Source organism: Rissa tridactyla, chromosome 5 (genome assembly GCF_028500815.1).
Source record: "Rissa tridactyla isolate bRisTri1 chromosome 5, bRisTri1.patW.cur.20221130, whole genome shotgun sequence".
NCBI lineage: Eukaryota > Metazoa > Chordata > Aves > Charadriiformes > Laridae > Rissa > Rissa tridactyla.
Window position 1 is genome coordinate 30,160,423 of NC_071470.1, and position 24,087 is coordinate 30,184,509.

A 24,087-nucleotide genomic window follows, 5' to 3' on the forward strand; every position below is an offset into this window, starting at 1 on the left:
GCTGCTGTGTGATTAGGGCAGAAAAAAAAAGGCAGCTAAATATTGTTCTCCTTACAAGTTTGTTTGAACTCTGATGAGCTTTGGTGCTGTTTAGTCCCAGGGCAGACTCTGCAGTTTCCAGATCTAGTAGGAAATACTGGAGGCAAGAAAATCCTCCCTCCTTTGCAGAGCCTGGCAGGGGAGGACATATTTTACTGCTGAGCTTCCCAATCCATCTAGCAGTGTAACCTCTTCCAAATATGATCAGACATCAATTGCTTTTCGAGACACATACAGCTTTCTCCTGCCCTGTCAGCCTCTTTAGTGTGTTTCCCTACAGGGGGGTTTATTTGATTACATTATCATATAGCACCATAACTCCCTACTGATCTCTCTGATAGCGATCAGCAGGAGCCAGTGGGCTCCGACTACAAGGACAGATTCTCTGCTCTCATGTATAAGCAGGTATCTGTCCTCAAAAGTACATGCACTGCCCAGAAAGATAGGATGCTTTGGTCTGTTTTGGTCTAGACTTTTGAAGAAAAAATTCCTTTTCCTTTGATAGAGGGTATTTTTTTGATGTGTAGGTTAAGAAACGAGGAGTTCACATCTTACCTAAAGCAAGCTTCTCCACCAAACCTGTTGTATAGGGATAAAAACGTACAATGCATATGTCTCTGAAAAAAAAATAAACCTAAAAAAAAATCACTTTAAGATAAGCTTAATATAGATTTACCACCCAATTAAAGCTTGTATTGTTGTTCTGGGATCTTATCTACATTTTTGTGAAGTTATTTTTTTAAGAATAGACAGAAAAGACTGATAACCCTCCGAGTTTGCTTCTGTAAACAAGAGCTTATCTTAAGTAAAATGCCCAGGAGCAGCACGCGGAGGGGGATCCAACTGGCTCTTTTGTGGGTTCACATTCTTGCTGTGCAGGAAGGGGCGCAGCTTGGAGTCCCCTCGCTGTCGCGTTGTGTTTTAAACTTGCAGTTAAGTGGGTTATGAAATACCATTCTTTGGGAAGAAAGTTGCTTTCGATTGTTTGCTTTTCTCTGCTTGTCTCTTTTCCCCCTGCTCCCTCCAGGCAGCCGCTCTCGGCTTCAGCGAGACACACTTTAAGGAAGGTCCCATGTCCCTTAGGAAAACTGTTGCATGAAGACCAAAGGCGTCGGACCCCTGGTTGAGGAGCAGGCAGGCGCATCCCTGCAGGGACCCCCCTTCCCTCAAACTGTTTATGAAATTGTAAACCAGGCTGGAAGAGGGAGACGGTTTGGAGGCAGAGGGGAGGGGGAGCTCATTCCTCCTCCCTTTCTGTCTCAAAGCCTTTTGCTTTCCAAGCTCAAATGCTCGCTGAAATCTGACGCCTGGACTGCATATACTGTGAGACGTGGGCATGCCCTTGCAGTGCACTGATTTCCTCAGCAGCTTGGAGAGACAGAGCCGCGCTGAGGCTCCCAGAAGAGGAGCCGCTCCAGCAGGCAGCCAGTGCCACATCACTGTGGTGTCTGCACAAGGGGCTCCAGCATGGTCCTGAGGCTCCTGCTCCTCCTCGGTGGGCTGATTAGGGCCGCCGAGCCGGCGCCCCGCTGTGAAACTGGCCAGGAGACCCTAGGTAAGGCGAACCACCCCAAAAGCCCCCCCTTCTTCTGTCTTTCCTTCTCCTGGAGATAAACAGAGAAAAGGGCTCCGGCTTCAAGGTGAGGGAGGCAGGAACTGTCACTCCCCCCTAGGAGGGGATCGGCTTTTTGGAAATCTGCAGACTGCCAGTGATGAAACTGGGGATGTGGATGGGGAAGGCAGGCAGTGGTGGGGCTCTGCAACAGAAAAACAAGTCTGGGATGTTAGGGCATCTAATGTTTCCCCATCGCTGCCTTTTAAGGCCACGTGTGGATGTGTCTTTCTGTCAGTGTATGGAGTTCCTAGTCAATAGGATCCCCCTTGCTGTTGTGGGGAATACAGAGGATTCACCCCATCTCTGGCCTTGCCTTCTAGGAACGTGGTAATCAGATCGCAAGAAGATGAACTTTCGACCTTCTGCATGCTTTTCTACTTAAGAAAAAAATCTTCTCCTTACATTTAGCTTTAGGTCACTTATTTCAAGTCCAAAGTATGAGAAGATTTATTAGGATCTGACAGCTGTAGGGTGTGTTTAACTTGCTATAAGCAATATGGAATTTGTATGAGTTGATTGGCTGGAAAAGCAGATTTACACATTAGAATAAAGGTTAGATAGGAACATGCTGCTAAATGGATTAAAAGCTTTCGGTTCAGTAATCAGTTGACTAATAAAAAATATTAACAGTCTCTCTTAAAAATGTTTGATGTTTTTAATCAAGTGGGTTTAACTCAGATTTTATTTATTTGGGAACAGCAGAGAGGTGAATTCCAGTGAAGTGACAAGGTCTACTCCAGGAAAACTATTTTCAGAGGGTTCAAACTCAAAATGATTCAGAAAAATATTTATTTTATGGGAATACAGGAAGGCATAAGTTAACCTGAAACTGACCTTAATGTTACCCTGGGAAGTTCGGCTATATTTCAGTGCTTAAATATAAGCTGTAGACTGTCGCTGGCATTCAACTGCTACACAAGGCAGTCCATGTGCCGTGTACTGCATATAATTTGAGAGCGCTGTTCCCAGGAACATCAAAGTGAGGGCTACCGCAGCCTGAAGGGATTTTATTTTTGGATAAAGCTGCACAAAGAGAAGTGTTGTAGACTATTTACAGCCAATTACAGGAAAAGGCTGTGTGGTTTGCAGCATGGCCTTTCTCTGTGAGGTACAATTCTGCTCTAGTTCCAGCTGATCAAAGTTTTACCATGGGATATTAATCCTGGCGACCACAAACACAGGGATCATCGAGGGGTAACTCTGCTGTGGCAGACTGTTTTGAGTGTGTCAGCAACTCTTCTGTCTTTAGGGGAGGGCTTGAGTAAAGTCAGGCGATGGAAATACACCTTGCACGTGGTGGGATTACACTGCTGAACGTGGCCCCAGAGGGATGGCTACGGGTAGGGAAGGTGAGCTGCCAACATCACTATGCGGCATGCAACGGGAGAAAGGGGCATGCTTCACACTGGAGGGATGTTGGATCAGGAAATAAACTATCAGCTTAGCAGCCTGGACACTGAGAGACCTGCCGGATTTCTCATGGGGAGATAAGGTCATGTCAGGCCACAGGAAAAGAAAGGGGACTGCGATGCTGAACACATTCATGAGGAGACCTTGCAGGGGTATCCTCTCAGCATCCAGGGCAGTAGGTTATGCCTTTAGCTGTAGCAGTGGGAGTTTCTCCCCTGTTTTGGGATCCCTTGTGCAAATCTCTGTGGATCTCAGTGGACAGACCTGCAGTGCCCTACAGGAGGGCCAGAGAGAAAGGCAGCAGGACCCAGTGCCCCTGTCTAATTCACAGCATGGCTGGAGCTGGTTTCTGCAGACTGCCTGGCCTTCCTGGTGATATTTGCTCTGCTGTGACTCATTTTGTTTTTTTTAATAAGAAACCGAAATGAAACATGGTTAACAATACCAAGATCCTTACGAAATGCTTTGTGCTCTTCTGTTTAGAAAAATAAGGAAGTGATTACTGTCATCCAGCCCCACAATATGAGACAGGCATCACACACTGTGTTGGGAGCTTTTTGAGCAGCAGCTGGGAACCATGGCACTGAGAAAGGGCAGATCCCTTCTCCTCAGCTGTGTCCTGTATCCTTAGGGAGCCAGTAAGCCACTGTCTCTCCCAGTGATAAGATCCTACACTGCCCCATTGCGAGGCAGCACTTCCAGACCCTGATGAGTTTTACTGGCCTCTTAGCCTCTAGTTTGGGTGAGAAAAGCACAGCTTAGCATGTTTGCCCTGAAAGGTGGCCAGCCTTTGGTGGAGGGAGCTAATAGTCCAGGTTCCCGTTTTATCTGAGTTGTGCATGTCTCCTGCTGACTGATACATTCCACCGGTAATTAGTTAAATGCAGCACTTTACCGTCACTGACAACAAAAATAAAAACAAAGTAGAAGTAGGCTGAAGTCACGTGCCTCAAAATACTAAAAGCAGGTGACTTTCCTTGCAGCTGGGGCCAGCTCTACCATTGAGATGCTACCAGGGGTCAGGCTAAGGATGCGAAATAACAGCGATAAGACCTTCCCTGATCACTCACGTTCAGAGAGCGCTTTGTTGGGGACTTCTCGGGCAGAAGTACTCTCAAGGGCGTGTGCGAAGCCCCAGGGCTTACGGGGTGAGCGGGGAGGCAACAGCCGGGCGCTGGCGACTGCCCGGGTACCGCTCCCGGCCGGGCCGCCCGCTCAGCGCCGCCTCCGCCACCCGCCCGGCTCCGCGCCGCCGTCTGTGGTGCCACCGTGTGGGCTCCTCGGCTTGTACAGACGGCTTCTGGGGACACACCGGAGCTGGGCCGAGTTTAAACGCAAAAGGGATGCCTAAGGCTTTTGCCACCCCCCCCGCTCCCTGTCTGAGCATTTGGAAGATGTTTCGGGTACCCGGGGTCGCCGGTCAGATGTCACCGCTGAGGACGGAGCTGTCTGATCTGAACAGGAGGTGGGAGAGCAGCCGGAGCGCTGCTTTCAGGGTAGCCCTGGCTGGCACTCTTGTCACCTGTGGGCTTCCAAGCACTTTGGTGTTTCCCATCGTCCTGGCTGGCTCTGCTCCTGGGCCAGACATTGCCCCGTCCTGAGTGTCTCTAAGTCTAACCTCTGGGCATGGCAGGGGGAGTAATAAGGAAAAGACCTGGGGAGGGGAAAACCACCAAGGTGGGAGGCAGGAGACACGTACTGCATTTCTTCTGGGACCCAGAACAGCTTCTGTGTCACTAGCTCCTCTCTAAGCTATGCCATCGAGTAAGATTGATTGTCTTCTGGAAAGTCAGACTGATTAAAAAACTGGCTTCACCTTTCCCCTCTCCTTCTCTGGCGTTCCTATCTCCAGAGTGTGCCGTGGTTCATTGCTAAGTGACAAAAGGAAAAGCCATTGCCTTCCAGGAGCTTCACATTGGCCCCAGCTTCATGGGACCATTGCTTCACTTGCTGTGGACATTTCTAATGCTTGTTTCCTGGTGAAACCCCTGTCCGTGCACGTGCACATGCACACAGGCAGAGCCTCTCCAGCTGCTGCTGTTCTCATGTGTGTGACTGCACTGGGTGACCTGGATGTGGCCTGGGCTCTGCTCCTCTGCCCCAGGGCCAGTGGTGCCGGCTGGGTCCCTTGCCCTGCCGTGGCCGTCACGGGCGGGCGCAGACAGGGATCATGGCCACAGCACTGTGCCGTCACGTGTGGGAAAGCCCAAGCTGTGAGAATCTCGCCTGCTGCACCCGAGTTGGCTGTGTCCAAGTCTTGTCAAAACAAAAAAATGCAGAACTAGTGTCTACATCATGCACACTCACAAGATGAGAAATTCCAGTTCTCATAAGCCTGGTTTTCATCACAGAGTCATGTGAGCTGCTCTGGATTCCCACTACTGCCGCTAGTATTTCTACACAATTATTATTTCAGCAACATTGATTTTCAGCTACATTTAACATGGGAAACGGGATCAGAAACAACCACTTATGTGGGGAAAGTAAGTTTATATTGAAAATATAATACACAGGTATATCGTTTTTACTGCTGAAATAGTTTATGCATGATTTTAATCTGAAGGCAAAATTTCCTTCAGAATTCTTCCTTGTTCAGACATTTTTAATGTGAGGCTGTGTAAATACATAGAAGTCACAACTTGAATAAAAACCCCATTGCCCTAAGGCACAGCTAGGCTTTTAGCAAGATTTTGTAACACTAATGGTTGATCCCCTTTAACATTTCTAGACATTGACTTTCCCTTCACACAGTCAATGAGTGGTTGTTTAGGGGTGCTGGCTGGCTGACAGCTACCATCCTCCCCTTTGGGCTGCCCAGGCCACAAAAGAGCCAACCCCTCCTTAAGCCTGGACCAAATGTTGGGTAAATGTCATAGGTGCCGTTGTCTGAGGAGGGACTAAGCATGGAGGTACCACGCAGAAGTCACCTATCTTGTTGTGAACACGGTGTTTGAGGCTGGTGGGCCACATCCTGGTCTCTTTGCTGGGCTTTTAGGACCCAGGGCTTTTATGACTGCTGAATCTTGTTTGAACAGAGTCACCCTCTCAGTTGAACGCAGCTGTCATAGGTCAATGGAGTTTAAGGACTTGGAGTTGCTCTGCCCATTGCAGAAATAAAACTGAAATTTCAATCCCTTTGTTTATCCTGTTGTAATTCCATTGATTTAATTGGCACTATTTCAGTTTTACAGGGTTATAACAGGACAACCCTATCTATGAGACAATGTGAGATTAAGACACGGATTTAAAATTCCACTGTTATTAAGATTTTAGTCAAGGCTGTTGAATTAACTGCCAATCTTTTGTAACATAAAAATACCACATTTGGCTAAAACTCAACTACCTACAGAAGAACCAGATGTGATGTTAATTACAATAGTTCTCACACATCTAAACTAATGAAAAGACAGACTTATGTTAGGGGGCTGCATAGACTGTGTTTAAAGAGGACAGAATGATGTTTTGGCAAATGTTTTGGAAAGGCTGTAGCACCAAAGATAAAAACCTCAATTTTTCAGACATGATCCTTTGTCCCGTGGCATTCAACAGAGTTGAACTTACTCAAAGGTAAGCTTCTGACTCTGTGGTAAGCTGCTGGCCAAAGCACTTAGAGTGTACTGCGTCCTTAGACAGTGGGAACTGAACTACAGAGAGTATGAGGTCACAAAGTCAAACTATGGAGGCATCACAGCTCCAAAGTACCACCCTAACAAGTGCTTCACCCTTCTCCAGTCTCCCTGACAAATATTTAATCCTTTACATGACAATTGTAGAGGTTTCCTGATCTATTCCACTTTCTTACCCCATCTGTTGTTTTAATGCCAGCATTTCTCAGATCTGAGCTGATTTGTCCTTCCTCTGTTGGCCAGAGAGATGGTCTCTATATGTCTCTATATCATCTTGATGAACAGCGAATGCATGTTCAGCAGCAGCCCAGCCACATGTGCAGCCCAACAAGACTTCAGCCAATTTGGCAACTCCTGGGCCATTTTGCTGTCACTGTTGTTGTTGTGGTTTCCTTGTGTTTTGTTTTCCTAACTGGTAGTTTTTCCCCCCCAGCCGGAAAAAACATTTCAGATGAGGCCAAAAAGGGGCACCTAGAGTTTTTTGCATTGGGATTATGCTTCAGTTCAGTATTTTCAGCTGGGAGGACTCCCTGGAGTGGGACTTACTGGCCAGAGACACAGCTGGGATGGCACCGGGGATCCTGTCACTAGAGGCACTGAGACAGGTGGTGGGGACAGACGGGCAGACAACAATACGTTTCCTCAGTTCTTTTAGGCTCCTACAACTGCATCTGGACAACTAGAAACAAGGGAGAATTGTTGGCCACCACTGAGGTTGGCTTTGAGCCGTTGCTGAGTGACAGGTCTCCCTGTGCATTGGCACAGATTTTGGCCTGTCGTCTGCGTGAACTCCCATCACCCATGGGGGAGCTTCAGCATCTTCTTGCTTCCCCAGACCAGTCCTGTGAGAGAAACAGTCCTGGAAGAGCCAACGACAGTGTCATTGCTGTGGGAACACCTTCAGTAATTCAATAAAAACGCGTGTTTAAGTGAATGCCAGGCAGCAGGTGCGTTAGAAAGAAGGGTAATTAATAACGAATACTGGCTTGCATCTTCCTGCTGCGGTCTTGCTCCGCAAAGTGAAGGCAGATTAAGCATTAATCTCTTTCATGCGATTTCAGGCTTCTTCCTGTGAGGGAGCAGGGCTAAAACAGGGCTCGTCTCACTGCCGGCACATCGGGCTCCTCCATACTGCTTCTGCACCTTTGCCAACACATCCCTCCCCTGGGGTGGTGACAGCAATTGCTGGAGTCGAAGATTAGTAACAGGAATTCAGTTCTCTACTCACAAAGGCTTTGATGTATCCAGGAAAAGGAGTTAACCACGTGGGCTGCTTTTTGCAAACACTCCTCTCTCCTCCAGTTTTCCTGGAATTCCTTCTCTGTGGCTGGGGATCTCCTCCACTTCTGTCCCTGTGTGTATGCCTTAGATATATGAACTGCCTTCTCTCCCAGGCTTTCTGCTCAACCATGTTCCCCATAGCCAAGCTACTCAACTGCCACATTCCTCTGCCACTAGTCCCCTTACTGCTCCACGCCACTTGCACCCTCCTCCTGGTGATTCTGACCCATTATAGTGTTCTATAATGGATCTTGTCCCGCTCTTGTCCTCACGCCATAGCCAGGAGCTGGCTCTAGAGGCAGACTGTCCTTCGCCATTTGCAGGTGCTGCTGCAACGTTTTGCAAAACGGTACAGCCCGGCAGCGTTTGCATATTACCGCTGATATTAAGTTTTGTCTCTTTAGCATTACGAGGCAGATTATCGTTGCAAAGACTGACTCGATGAACTGTGTAGAACTGCAAGGAGAGTAATACCAATATGATCAGAAACTGAAAAGCTTGGTTTGGAAAAGCAGAGGTTTTGACTATAAACAGACTAAAATGAATACATATGTCTTCCAGTTTAAAACAGTATTGTAAGAAACCCAGAAAGCTGGTAGGGGGTGTGCTGGTCTGTGCAAGATAAATTATCTAATCTTGTTCGATCTGTCAGTCATAACAATGCAATTGTGTAAGCCTCACTGAATGATTTAGATATTTTGAATGTAAGACTGGCCCTTGGGCTTATTCCATATCCTCAAGTGCACCAGTCTCCTGTTGGCTTTGCTCTTGAAAAGGCAACTGGCCAAGCCATGGCACTGGAAGGAGCTGTTGAGCTCTATTGTCTGGGTTAGGGTTAATCACAGCAGCTTGCTTCTTTCAGTGCTGAATCATCAAGGGGAAAAAATGTAAGCTTGGCAGTAAAATATGTATGTGCTGCATTGTAGATTTTCAAGCTTGCCTTTGCAAATTAAAACCAGAAGCGTATATTATAGCGAGGGCTCAGAAAGCTTGAAATGGCTTTTCTCCTCTTCAATAAGTTATTTTATCCATAATCTTAAATAGAAGCTGTGCTACTGAAAGGACTTTTGTAGCTCTGGTGGAATAGCTAGAGTACAAAAATAAACATAAAAAATTGAAAAGGCTGTTCTGGGTCAGGAGGAAAAAGGTCTCTCTGTACCAACCTGCCTGGGGATGGGACTGTAAGAGGAGGCGGCACTGTCTTCCTCTGGGCCCAGGGAAGCCTCTACTCAAAAAACTGAAGAGGTTTAGGCTCTTTCAAGCACAGAAGAAGCCGCGACTGAAGCCTGCCAAGTTAATCTGGAGACCTGAGAAACTCTGTTTATCATTGCCTGTCACTCCTCTGATGAAAAAAAGAAAGGGAGTGGCTGGACTTTTCTAGCTGGCATTGCCGGAGCTTTGACAAAGCGAGCTGTAACGGGTGTGGGGCGCAGATTTACCAGTCATTTGTGTGCGCAGAGACCCAGGCCCGCGGGTGCAGGGCTCCAGGAGCAGAGCAGGCAGCTCAGTAGCTGGCCTCCGAGAGCTTCCTGCCGCCTGCTCTCCAGGCAGGCAGGCTCTGGCCCAGTTACGTGCATCCACAGTTATTTATATAAGTACACGCACTGGAGAATTATCTTTGGCCCTTGCAGAGCCGCACCCTCCAAAACATATGCAAGCATTGGCATTAGGAAACAGGAAAACTCCAAACACCACATCAGAACACATACACATTTAAGACTTGCTGTAAAGCAAGGTCTGGTAGAAACCAGACCTTTTCTCTCTTGTTTTTCTGTATGTATTAACTCCTGATAACATGAAAGCTCAAGCTGCTTCACTCCTGGGTGTTTACACGACAGAGCTGTGGCTGGCGTATGGCTCATGTGGCAGCTTGGAGGGGGCTGTGGTGGGGAGAGGCGCTGCAGTTTGGGCAGAGCTGGCCTCTGAGGCGGCAGAAGCTGCAGCGATGTCTCTGGCAGAGAGAAAACAGGGAGAAAACAGCACAGTGTGCTGCAAAAATGTGAGGCTTACGTTTAGGACCCAGGAGGAAGGAATCTGTTTTGCTGCTAGTCAATGAGTGAGCCTTGGTAGCTCTGAGTTTGTGAAGGACATCCTGGGCCAAAAGTAGTGGAAAAGCTTTATCCCGTGTTGAAGAATCACCCCTGCTTATCACGTACGGAGATGAATACCTCTGGTTGCCATGGGAAAGGTTTATATGGATTTGAGTTCCTCATGTAAAAAATAAATGTATACTCTTCAGTCGGCATTTTTGTTAATGAGTAATAGCCATCTTGCTTAAGTTTTGCTTGGTTTCCTCTCCCTATTGGTCTTGCTTGGTTTCCTCTCCCTGTAAGAATGGTAAAAATAACAGAGTGCAGAAGCTAGCTAGCAGACAGTCCGAAACCAGAGCTGTCTTTACCTCTCCTGTGCTAACATCTACTCCTGCTCACAAAACGATAAAAATCCTCTTGTGAACCTAGCTACAGCATGTGACTTAGCGAAATGTCGCATGTCTCTTCCATCAGCTATCCATTGCTTCTCGACACCTCTCCTCCTGGCCAGCTGGGCAGCAAGAGGCATCTGCTGAAGGCAGCGGGACTGCTGCTGCTCGCAGAAGCAGCAGCACCATGCCCAGGCCCCGCCTGCTGCATTTTCCCTTTGGTTTCCTCTGCTCGTTCCAGCCTGTTGCCAGAATACCTTTTGGCTCCAGCTGAATAAGCAGAATACTGAGACACCATTGAGAATAGGCTTGTGCCACGTATCAAGCGGACGGATGGCTATAGCACTCCTGCAGAGTGAGAGCTGTCTGTGGAAGGTTGTGTGTGTCTCAGTTTCGTTATTTGATCAGTGCGTGTCAGAGAGACAAACAAAAAGGACGTTTGTAGCTTGGTCACAGAGCCAGCAGAGGCGAAATGCCTCTTACCTTTGAGGAAACACGGGCAGCTGCAGAAGGACCATTCGTACTCCCCAAATGAACCCAATGAAGAATTTCTCTCAGCACATGTAACCTTCTAGTGTAAAATAATAGCTACACTACAGTCATTTTATGCTGAGGAGAAATAAAGTGTCAGAGAGTTCTTTACTGCCCTTCAAGGTAATGAAGGGCATTCGTTGCTAATGACCCTGGGTGACGACCAGAGATAGTGTCACTCTGCTCGTTGGGACGTAGCTGGACTCAAGCCAGTCCCATCCACAGCGAGTTTTCCCCTCTGTATGGAACATTTGGCTGGCTCCAGAATTGTGTACAAGGCCTCAGAAGTTGTTGTGGGTATGACGGCATTAGGATATAAGACTATCCAGATTCCGGGAGGTAGCGACATCCAATTTTATCAGCAGGATTAATTGCTGGAGCTCTTACTAACAAGAGATCACTCCTTTCTCTTTCCCAGATAGCATTATACAAAATGCTATTCTTTGATTATTCCCAGATGTAAAACTACATGCAGTATCTGGCTCAGATGAGGCTTTTTTAGAAATGCCTTAACCTTAATAACTAACTCGCTGAGGGGATTGTGCCTGACTAAGGGAAACACTGAAATCCTATAATGGAAGGCACTGCTGATGAACCAGGTATTGTTTATTGCTATTAGCATAATGTACCGAGCCAGGAAAGGAGTCTTTATGGAAATCATTTTTTCCAGTTTGCTGCTTACCAGAATTTGCTGGTGGAGACGGGCTATTTCTGCTAGTTCTGATCCCTCATTTATTTTATGAGGTAATGTGGATCAATGACAATTCATAATATAGAACCAGACTCATTTCCAGTTAAATGTCTCCCTCCAAGATAAAATTCCAGGGTTAATTTTGTTGTCATTATAATGATTTTGCTTTGCCTAAAGCATGATCAACTCATTAGCAACACATATGCGGACGATTACATTTAAACAAATATGCCAGGAGTAGAAGTTTAAACTTTCCTTAGCAGGAAAAAAAGAAAAGGTAATGAATGTGGTCTTACGAAGACAAATGCTTAATTCACTGAGCAAGGTGCTAGATGCCTGTCGCCCCAGTGAGAATTAAAAGAAACAGCAACATAGCTGGATCCCCAATACATCACAAGGAAAGCAGACCTGTTGGTGTTTAAAAAGCTTGCACGTAGTGGCTTAGCTCCTACGAGGCACTGGTGAAAACAGCTCCATACCTCGGTAGCAATATTTTTCTTTCGTTGCCAGTATCAGAGAGGGGCAATATAGAATCATTGGCTACAGGAGCAATTTTGGGTCATCAAACCACATTCCTTCAAAATCAAGACAGCTTCATTTATTTGACTTAGTAAATAGAAAGCTAAGGGGATCTGATTGCTCTCTGCAAGTGCATGATGAAGGCATGCACCAGGGAGCGCAGAAAGCTATTTAAGCTAAAGGACAATGCTGGCACAACACCACATGGGTATAAACTGTCCACGAATACTTTTAGGCAGGAAATTAAAAGGCAATTTCTAGCCATTAGAGGAGTGAGCTTTTGGAAAAGCTTTCCCATGAGAGTAGTTGGTGAGGGAAATAATTAGTTTTAAGATGTTATTAAAAGGATTATAAAATGCAGTTGCTAGAGTTGGGATGAGGTAGGATGGGGAAGAAATATGTCCCCTCATATCCACCAAAGGCTTAATTGCTTTAGAAAAAAGACATGCACAGCATTATGTGGGACAAATAGATTTGTTAGGAGAAGATCCATAAGGCATCTTGGTATGTATAGAAGGACTCATATGGACTTTTAGATTAAACCAGATTACTGAAGACCTACATTTTCATTAGTGAAATTTCCTAGGCACCTAACTTACAGTTTTTAAGCATGCCTAGAAATATTGTCAAGCTGTCAGGGCTGGTCAGCTCAACGTCTTTTTCAAACATAGGCCTGTTTTCTTATACGAGCACACTTCACATACATTGTCAAGTCAATTTTAAAGAGGATCAAAGACCAGCTGATTGGTGTGTTTGTCTGTCCATGCCCTGCACCTGATCACTGCAGTCTGTTCTGTCTTCTTCTTAAACTCCACCTCCAGCACTTTGCCTGGGTGAGGGTCTCTCTTTTTTGTGTGTGTGGATGGGGGTGTAGTGGGCTCCATATGCCAGCACCTGGTGTGAGACCGTGGGTCAGAGGGGTTTGTGTTTCTGGGCGGTAGCAGCTGCAGGGACCAGAGCGCACGTGCCTTGTGAGTGTATGTCAGTGTGTGCAGTCGCTAGCAAACACCAAACTGGACTAGCAGTGGACAGGACAAAAGATTTGGGAGCTGGGTATTTAAGCGGCTGTGATCTTGTGCTGGATACTGAAGAGACTGGAGGGTCTCAGAGTTTTGCTACTGGAGCAACCAGGAGGTCCAAGCCAGCTATTGGGAAGACCGCTGTGTCTGGGGCTTGGCTACCATTGAGACCTTAAGTCTGGGCCAACTACCACAGAGACCAGCATGTGTGTCAGCGCATGAGGCAACTGGGAGATCAGTGGATCCAAGGGCCAGATACTGGGTAAACTGAGCCTAGCTACTGGTGTTCCAGTGTATCTAAGCCGAGCTACTGGAAGGGTCCACCTGTACTTCTTTTCCATCAGTGGTCTTTCATCCCGATTAGCCAGAAAGGGGAATGGGATGACGCTTTTGGTGCTGGTTGTGTTTGCCTGTACTGTGGTTTTTCTTTGTGTATGTATGTAATACATGCCTGTTGGGAATACATGCTTGTCCCTGGTATGGCTGGACCTCAGGACATAGAGTTGCAGCAGCCTTGGTGGGGCTACCGGATTGGACAATTCCGAACATGAGGGAGGTACCACAGATACTCTTTATTTTAAAGATTTCTCTTTATTTTCAGGTCAATGCCAAACTGTACAGAAAGGTATGATGTGACTTTGCTTGCTGTCCTTGGAGAATCTCGAAACCATAAGTATTTCTTCATTATTTCCTGACAAGTTTTCTAATGTTCATGCTATCTCCTGGAGAGATGATCTCTTTCACACAAAGTAGGATTTTGCTGCTGTGACAATGGTATTTGTAACCAGTCAGAGACATTAGCAAGAGCAGGAGGCTTAAACAGAGGCCCATTAATGCAATAGCCAGTAATTTTATGATGAGACGTCTCTCTATTACTTCCTTTTCACCTCTGAGTGGATTGAAGGTATTACCAACATCTTTCCTTCCTAAAACCTCTTAATCTGATTTCTTAAAGTGTATCAGGTTTATGAGAACACACGTGTAAGCACATTTATGGGACTGCTTGCCTGTGAGCCAAGTCCCAGAATAACTTTTCAACTCTTTGGGCGATTTCAGTCAAACTTCACAGAGAGGCTGCATTTCAGAGGTATTAAAGTCTTACAAATTATGCGTGGCCAAGCAAAGGAGATATCTTACTGATACCTTCCCCACTAAAGAAAAAATCTGTGTGATCTCACACCTTATCCGTGAATCCACACTAAAAGACAAGGACAGGGGTGAGAGTGATATCACAAATATACTTTATTCAGGAATCTGAGTTTTTCCCACGTTAGACATGAGCAAATTCCCACCTCAACAGGGGATTTTTCTCTCTTATGGATTCTCTGGTATTTAATAAGCTCAAACTGTATTCTTAATTTAAATCGGATAAGATTTAATTGAGTATGAGACAGCCTTTCTTTTGGAAACCAGGCTTTATTAATTTTGCTGGTTTCCAAGCTATTTGCTAAATCAACTCCCATGTGGGCCAGGTACTCCAGTGTTTGCTGGCCAGGGATTTGCCCTTTCATTGCTGTTCAGGTATTGAATTAACAAAATCAATCTTATTTTAGGAGCAGTGCTTATCAATCAGATAAACCCTGATACCCCTTCAAATTGTCAGATACCGTTTGAGTTTTGAATGACATCTACTTGCAATCAATCTCCAGACCAAGCATGCTTTCCGTCATCTTTCTATAAGTGGTTTTAGACATCAAATTCGTATAAATGTCTTTCAAACTGTCTCCAATCTATCTGTGAACAAAAGTTCATTGAATGTGTTATTTGTTATGTTGTCTTTGAACAATTCAGGGTGTCAGTGAAGCAAGTTATTTTTCATATGTTCATCTCCTTTTCGTAGCAAAATGCGTAGACATCGCCTTAAGTTCTTGTACTGATGTTGCCTATACTCAAACGATGTATCCTAATTTTCTGGATCAGAAGTCTCGAGAGGTGATTGAGTACAGCTCCGAGTACATTCTCATCAGCGTGCTGCACAACTTGCTCCAGGGAGAATGCAATCCGGACCTGAGGCTCCTGGGCTGCTCGGTGCTGGCCCCGCAGTGCGAAAAGGACAAAGTTATAAAGCCCTGCAGGCATGTCTGTGAAAACCTGAAAAAAAATTGCCTCCCTGCCTTTGATGCAATAGACATGGCTTGGCCCTACTTCTTAGACTGCGACCGCTTTTTCGCTGGGGAAGAAGAGGGATGTTTTGACCCGCTGGCAAAGCTGCGAGGTAAGGAAGGAAGCTCTGCTGACACATCTTACTCGTCTAGATGGGAAGGTCTCATCTCGCTCAGCTTGACGTGTCTATGGCACAAAACCTCTCCGCGTGTCATCTCAGCTTGTCATCTTCATAGACACCTGTAAGGTGTGATTCATTTTGTTCCACCTATTTTAAACACTTAATTAAACCGTGCACAAGAGGCATCTCTTTCTCTCCCCTATATACAAAGAGCATGAAGACAGGCGGCTCAGAGCTAGATGTTTGGACTGCTAATGTGCGTTTAGATAAATCCTGCCCTGTGTGATAGCTGTCTGTATATTTGAAATATTTTATTTAAAAACTGAAACTTTAATGCACTCATAAATTCAGGATTGCTTGACAAGCTTAACAGCTCATTAAAATAATCTCATTAGTGATTGTCACGGATTTTTTTGGATGAAGAAGATCCAGATAGCTGAAGACAGCTGAATCTCATAAAAAAGTAGTTTGATCCACCAGATTCAAAGGGGAAAATCTGTACATTTTGTGAATAAAATGTGCTAAGCATGTCAAAGGCCAAATTATAACTGGAGGTTGCACAAAATATTTGTCAGTGTGCATATGCATTAGGATGGTTTTGCAGACAAAATATGCCATAATAACTAGTGTAGGATATACTACATAGATTTGAGATTTTGATTGTGGCTGTATTTTCTATAATTTTATTTTACTGAATAAGATATTTTGTGGAAAAGTACAGGCATTCATACAGTCCTCTGAGCACCGTGGTTTAAACACTGTGCTGTAATTTTTCTTTGCAGGAGAAGTAGACATTGAGGAAGATTTGCCTTCAGACTTGCCAGCAACTTTTATTCAGTTCAAACACCATTCATATTCCCAAATGGTGAGCACGTTGAAGAAGACTGCCTCTAAATGCTCCCATATTGCAACAACGTACAGCATAGGTCGCAGCTTTGAAGGGAAGGATCTTTTTGTGATTGAGTTTTCAACCAAGCCTGGACACCATGAACTGCGTGAGTGATATCAGTGTTGATCAGGTTCCTTGAGGGAATTCCGGATTGTCCAAATGAAAACAGGTCCTTTTAACAGGTTAAACTGTAAAAAGCATTGATTCAAAACCATTTGTCCTCCTTTTCGTTCCTGAATTACAGCAATAGCCGAGGATTCACTGTAGCAATTTCCTAATTTTATGACCTCAGTTTATGACCATAGTTGACATTCCTTGTTCCTAGATGTATGACCATGTACTTGGCTGCAGTGATATGGCTATTATTTATTTGTGCCCAGCGTATGAAGAAGTTGGAATAGTTTTCTGTTACTGACCTGCCCTCTCCATCATCTACCACTTCCTTAGTCTCCTTTTATTTACCACTGTACCATTAAACCCTACGCGCTTCCTACAAGTCATGCCTGTCCCTAGTCTAAACATCGTTCTTCACATCCTAAAATACATACAATTTGTGAGAAGGCCTCGGATGCAGAAGGACATTGCCATCGAAAAAGGGCAATGCAGCACAGAAAACAATTCTCCTGAACAGAGGTTCAGGTCAGTACAGTATCTATCATTGTAACGGGTGAATGATACCAGGAATTTGTGTTATCATAGCACCTGAATACCTTCAGGATATGAGTCCTCACAACTTTTCTGCAAAGGGGAGCTAGTGCTGGTCTCTATTTTGTAGATCCATCACTGAGACAGCAAGGGCCAGATTTTTAAATGTTCTAAATTCTTCAAAATGCAGATAATTTTCTTGGGGAGTATTAGATATCATTTTCCAGTTACCAGCTCCCAGCTCAAACATAATACCTGACTAGATCTGGTGGACTTCTATGGCTGTTGCTGCATACCAAGAGCCTCAGGTTGCCACTCATCCGACTAGCTCCAGCATCAAAGCAGCCTCAGCAGTGTAGCAGAACTGAACTACATCTGACTTAATACTTTATTGGGATTATCATCTCAGGTCAAGCTACTGTGTCTTCTGTGTGTTATGCTACAGAGGAGGCAGAGAAGACTGGTGTGAACTTTATTTACTCTCAGCCATGCTGCCTTCATGGTGTAGAGATATTTTGAGATGCCTTTAAACTTGATCAAGATCCTGGTAGGCATCTTTAATAGAGCAAAGACCTACTTTACTATTTCCTGGCCTATCGTCCTTTCTCTCTTGTGTAAAGAAAAGGAGTTGCAGGTGCCTTTTTAAGCTGATACTCCATTTGCCAGGAAAACACAAAGCCTGTGAATCAGGCTTTTAAATTATAACTGTGATATGCCATGATAAAAGATGGTAGTTTAACAGGTTACTTAGCATTTCCTGCTAAAACTGTTGCTTCATGCTGCGCAGGACAGCATAAAGGAGAGTGGAAATAGCTCTAGAGCTGGAGATTTTGCCAGCCTGAGCCAGCTGGCATAATAGCGCTGTAGCAGCCCTCCTCCAGTGCATAGTGCTCGAGGCTGGCCAGGATCAAAGATGAAGATGAAGAGATAGACAGGAAAGGGTGTTTCCAACGTGCATCTATTTTCTACTTTCCATTAGTCTCTAAGGAAGGATGGAAGCTGAGAGAATAACCGCAGGGAATCATGAGGTTGTATGTTTCTAATAGTCTTATTCCAAGGCTATTTATCCTAAAAGCCACTTTTTATGCACGACCTGATTTCTGTTCCAAATACAAGGGTAATATATTACACATCTGCAGGCTGTTTCTAGGATCTGTGACAATAGATGGCATTGAAGCCACCCAAGGTAAGTAAGAGTGCCAGGGGTGTATTTTGTTCCTTCCCCACCATGGCTTGACATTTCTGTTTGCAGCATTCTTTGTTGACAATTAATGATGAGTCCAGCAAAAGCTTAGAGCAATGATTGCCTCTTATGGTTTGGGAGCCTGAAAGTATGGACTCCCTTTACTTCACACTATTTAAATTGCTGCTGGACTGACTTGTAATGGAGGGAAATTCACCTGGAACTGGTGTGCTATTTACAGGAATGTGTGCATTAAATGAGTGTAAATAAAACTTTCTGACTCATCAGTAAGCTATTTGGGTTACTATGCTTTTGGAAGACCTCTAGGTATAATCAAATTAAAGCATCATTACTTCATATTTCACAGTCAAGCCAGAATTTAAGTACATTGGCAATATGCATGGAAACGAAGTTGTGGGGAAAGAACTGCTCATATACCTCGCACAATATCTGTGTTCGGAGTATCTCCTCGGGAACCCTCGCATCCAGGCCTTGATTAATAACACCAGAATTCATCTCCTACCTTCACTCAACCCTGATGGGTATGAACTGGCAGCAGAAGAGGTAAAAGACTTTTTATAAGGGAAAGTTCAAGGCTTCATGTTTCTAAAATTCCCCATGGGAAAGCACAAACTGGGAGGGGAGTGTCACATATGGGAGGGAGTGTTAATAACCGGCAGTCAGAATCCCAGGCTGGTTTGGTGGTAGATTGCTTTCCAAGGATGATGTAAACAGAGCTAAGAGGAAACCAGAGCCGTGTTTGTCATTTTTGCTGCCTGCATGCGATGACGCGGGAATGACTGTGTTACTTTTTCACACATTTAGCACTCTCTGCTATCCGTTCTAGAACAAAATGCCCACTGACTCACTGTAATGACTGTCAAATTATTTTATAAGGAAATGTGGTTTAATACTGTGTAATAGAGGTTCTTCCTCTTTTAGAAGAGCAGGTATAATAAAATGTGAATATTTTCTGTAGTGTCATGCTTTCATAATGGGTGGCAATTTTCAGAGATCAGCTGGTGCCTGAGGAGACCTGTGAAAGCAAAACTTCTGTTTTATGTTACCTGATATTCTTCTTTTCACCTCACTTTTATCGCTAGCGCCATTAGTGTGAAAATTAAACCTTTCCTCTTCTGCGTCGCTCGTGTGGTGAGCTCAGTCTGTGGTATGAGTCTGGGGTTATTGCATTCTGCCTCCTCCCGTCTTGGAGCGGCAGCTGTACTTTCTTTTTCTCCTTCTCTAACCCACTCTGCATGCTGCTCTGTGCTGAGTAAGAAGCTGCTGTGTTCCTCTCATGAGTCACATCACTGGTGAGTGAAATGCTTCCTGCATGCTAGTGAGTGCGTTAGTGTTTATGGGCATAAAAAATTATTAATAAGTGTGGTTTTTTTAACAGTATAGACCTTTTCAGTTTACTTCTTTTAAAACTTGCCCTTGATTAAAATGGCATTTCAAACAATTTCCACAAAGTGATATTTTCATACAGGGAATTATTCTGAGGTTGGCTTCTATGTTACAAATTAGGGAGCTGGTTACAATGGATGGGTCATTGGACGACAGACAGCTCAGAACTTGGACCTGAACAGAAATTTCCCTGATTTGACGTCTGAGGCTTACAGAAGAGCTGGGATTCGTGGGGCCCGCCTTGACCACATCCCCATTCCACAATCCTACTGGTGGGGTAAGGTATGAATTACAGACTTTATAAATTACATACACTAAAGAGCAACTCAGGAATTAAGAAACTGAGATTGTTTGGTTTGAGGTCATTTTCTGATAATTAGATTTTGTAAGTAGAACTAAACTGGACAGGCTCAGAATTGGCATGAAAAATCATGTTATAGGTCTAGCCAAAGAAGCAGGTGTCACAAATCATTGGGAAAATTTGCGGATAATGTGGATTTTGCTATTTTAGATTAAGAATAATGACTGTTAGAAGGGGGTCACAAGTGTGTAATGATTCACCATTAGTTATTTAAACTGTGGTAACACATTAAAGGCTTTATGGATTTGGCTGTCATTGCACTAAGCTCTGCACATATTTGATGCAATAGTGGTTTCTGCCTTGGAAAACATACAAAGGCTTCATGTGAAGTTGTGTGACATCAGCTTCCACAAAATGATGTTTATAAAAGACTGTAACCAGCTGGAGCAATGGAAACAGCCGGTCAAGCCGCAGTGGTGCTGGAAGGGAGAGGGGAGCAAGATGGAGGCAGCAAGTGCAGGGCTTTGCACTCATCGTCACTAAGCTTCATGTTATGTGATGTCCAGGAATGCAAAGCTCAGTCCTACCTGTGTCACTGGCAGCCCAATAGCCCCCAACACTAGCAACTCACAATGGAACTTAGGTCCCCTTGAAAGAAAAAACACAGGAAGCCAAATCAGTGGTTCAGATATTGGGAGCTCTGCTTTTCTTCCACGTTTAGAATCATAGAATGTGTTGGGTTGGAAGGGACATTTAAAGGTCATCTAGTCCAACCCCCCTGCAGTAAGCAGGGACATCTTTAACTAGATCAGGTTGCTCAGTGTCTCATCAAGCCTGGCCTTGAATGTCTCCAGGGATGGGGCCTCCACCACCTCTCTGAGCAACCTGTTCCAGTGTTTCACCACTCTCATTGTAAAGAACTTCTTCCTAATGTCTAATCTAAACCTACCCTGCTCTAGTTGAAAACCATTGCCCCTCGTCCTATCGCTACATACCCTTGCAAATAGCCCCTCCCCAGCTTTCTTGTAGGCCCCCTTCAGGTCATTTTGTTCTAATTCAGTTCTCATCGCTAGCACAAAGCCTCAGACAGATGGGGAACAGGGCTGTTTCAGCAGCTGGTGTATTAACAGAAGATTTGAGAGACCGTACTTCAGTTTCCTACTCTGCTGCAGGTGATCTCATATGAGGCCAGGTCGAAATCCCCAAGGCATCTCTGATGCTGGCCCAGTGTTTTGGCACCCCTTTTCACAGTAGTGAAATTTGGATAAAAGCACTTCCTATGGAGACGCGAGGCTGAGAAGCTCAGTAACACACACTGTATTACACCATTGATTTTCACCATAACTAAGCTCAAGAAGTTTATTCTATTGCATGCATGTAATCATACAGGTCCCAGCTCACGTCACTGGATTTCTACATAAATATAAGGTCACAAACTTAATAGTTTCCAACTATTGACTGAATAATGACAGATAACAGTGAGCTGGTAACTGCAAGTAGAGTATAGAGCCTCAGATGCGAAAGAAGGGTTGAGAGCATGTGGAGCAGAGCCTGAGATCAAAGGAAAACAGCTAAAAAAAAGGGGATATGGGGAGAAAAGTCTAGAGAGCTAATGGTTTTGATTCACCCCACTTGTGTATAGTAGTTTTCATAGCTGTACATCCAAGAACCATGTGTAGACATCAAACTGAAAGTTTTCTTCCACAAACGAACGGTGTATGAACGAATATGAAGAATCTCGGGAGCAGGATTAGGCCCAGCTTTGCAGATACCTGGTGTGAAACCACGTTGTTTGAGAGGGGACCTGAGCGCTGCAGGTGTGAGCTCTGAGCTGGCTGCGCTACAGAGTCTTACCTGGTCTCCCAGTGGGTTTGCTTTCCCACTTAGGACGGAGGCTTGGAGCCATCCCTGTTCTCCTTTTAGGTAACCCTCTTCCTCATCCTCTAAAGCCAGGACTTGGGCTGAGGATGCCTGTGTTTCACAGCAATTCTCTGAAGATGGCTCACTTCAGTTCAGTATCTGTCATCCTGTTCCCATAGGGCAAAACAAGATTATTCGGTTAGTCAGGAACCTGCCAGCTTTTGTAACATAACTCAATGTTTACTCAGAAGAACACGTTAAATCAAAAAAATATAATAAAACAACATTCATTACAAATATATATATATATATGTTTCTGCCTTACTGGAAGTCACTGGGCTATTTCAGACCCTCTTGCAGAGCCCATTGCTCTTGGTCACAGCTTCTCGCTGGGTTCCTGATTTGAAAGCAAGTGTTGTCTTGCTCCCAACCTTGTCGAGGTTGGCCATTCCATGCAATTGCAGGTCTGATACTTGCCAGGCTTTTTGACCCACATCAATGTATGTGCTTTCCTGGGGGAGACGCTTACAGGGCGATGTTCCCTGTCTTAGGAACATGAACTTGCAGACACTTTTCTCAGTTCTTGCCAAGGTTGTGTTGCTCAGCCACCAAGGACTACCACCAGCCTGTCCACAAAGATATGGCTGATGAGTCAAATTGAGTCAAATCGCTTACCAGAATCCTTTCTTTGCATGGCCCCTTGCAGAATCAGTAGTGAGGGTGCCGGTCTCCTGGGAGCTCTTTCATGGGCTGTATTGTCCCCTGGGCCGTATTGTCCCCTGGGCTATATGCAGACAGGCTACAAGAGTGCCTGGCACACCTAAAAGAAGTCATTGAAAATGCCCTTGGTTTTCTGTATTCAGGAAAGCTGCTTTTGCCCTTTCAGGTCGGACATAGTGGCTGCACAGCAGAGTTTAAGGTATGAAGGAAAGGATGGAGATCTCCCTTCAGCCGTGTGCTCACCCTGTCTCTGCATCCAGAAGTGCAGGGTTGAAGGACCAAGCACCACTGAGGAAGGACAAACATGGCTTTGACCCCTCTTTGTGCTAGTGCCCAACACAAGTTGTGAGCTTGTCTCACATTGTGCAGTCCAGAGGCCCTAAAAATCTCTGGATTTTCTGGCTCTAACCTCCCCGCATGCTCCCCGAGTCCTGCTTCTGCCCTGGTCTTTGGATGGTTGGTGGTAGGCAGCCACTTGCAGAAGTCATTTTTACAACCATGTATTTAGCTTTCTTAGATGCTGTGTAACATCATAGGAGTTTATAGAGGGCTGGATGGAGACAGCCTAACATTTTTTGCACAGTTACCCCCACTGCTGTGCCCAGCTCTGCCCCAGCTGCAGCATGCTGGTCACCCTGGGGTGTCTGTCACCACAGACAAGGGACCAGGAAGCCTTGGCACACAACCACCCTCTGTCTGAGCTCTGCCTCAGTGGGTGCAGACACACGGTTATAAATGCATCCCTCCTTCTGCAAACTTTTCTTGTTTTTGAAGAAGAAATTGAAATAAGGTGGTGGTGGTCCAATGATTCATTCCTCAGAGCACCTCAGGGAACCTCTAGATGCTCTCCTGACCCCAAAGTGGCTCCTGACCTAAACAACATCCAGAGCATCTCCAAATCTGCGTGCTTTGCAGAAAAAATGAGGGAACTAATTTGCCTGTGACCTGGATGGCGCCACAAAATCTTGACGACTGCAGTTTCACATGGTTCAGAAACCTGGCAGTAAGCGGTCTTGCAGCCTCGCATCCCTCTCCTCCACTGGTGGTATCACAGGACAGCCAAATCAGCTCTCCCATAATAAGCTTCAGTTTTGTCAGGCCGGTGAACCCGTGGCTCGTACAGTAGTCGGCCTTGTCCATGTGAAAGCATTAGATTGAATGTTTCAACACCAGCCCCTCAGCTTTCATTTACTTAATAGTGTTTATTACCTGCCCTATTAAAGTAATTATCTGAGTATTGCAGGGCATTGTATAAAGATCAGAAAATGGAAAGTGAGCTCCCGGCTGATCCCATAAACTCAGGAGAGCTCCTGCCTCCCCGTAACCCTTGCTGTACAGCGCGTTTTGTTCCCAGCTATTATGAATTATTGCAATAAGTGGTCTGAGGGCTCAGACTGAGAGACTTCAGGCTTCATCTGAAATGAAGTCAGTTAAATTGGCTTGGTTCAAACAGAATTTGGAAGTCTGTGCCAGCAGAGGCTGGCATAGTCTTTAGGAAAATGAGTCTGGTTGCTTCTAAAAGGAAAAAAAGAAATCTTTGAAAGCCATGGAGACAGTGACTAATTGCAGTATAATTGACAGAAATGAGATTCAAGTTTTAAAAGGGTAGTGGCCGTTCCCTGTACTCATGCAGAAATAATTTAGCTGTTTTCTAATTGCGCCCCAAATTGTTCTTGTGAGATAGATGTTTTAAAATTTATTTCCTCTG

At 45.1% G+C, this 24,087-nt stretch overlaps 1 protein-coding gene across 1 annotated transcript in view; it reads left to right on the forward strand.

Annotated features, from left to right (window-relative positions):
- Nucleotides 1-1,378: 1,378 nt before the first annotated feature.
- The window catches only part of CPZ (carboxypeptidase Z), a 36,766-nt gene continuing 14,057 nt past the window's right edge, over nt 1,379-24,087 (forward strand). Inside the window, exons 1-6 of the mRNA XM_054203019.1 lie at nt 1,379-1,594; nt 13,752-13,775; nt 14,991-15,365; nt 16,157-16,369; nt 18,459-18,655; nt 19,619-19,780. Coding sequence (XP_054058994.1) covers nt 1,507-1,594; nt 13,752-13,775; nt 14,991-15,365; nt 16,157-16,369; nt 18,459-18,655; nt 19,619-19,780 — 1,059 coding nt within the window. The 5' untranslated portion in view covers nt 1,379-1,506. The remainder of the gene's footprint in view (nt 1,595-13,751; nt 13,776-14,990; nt 15,366-16,156; nt 16,370-18,458; nt 18,656-19,618; nt 19,781-24,087) is intronic.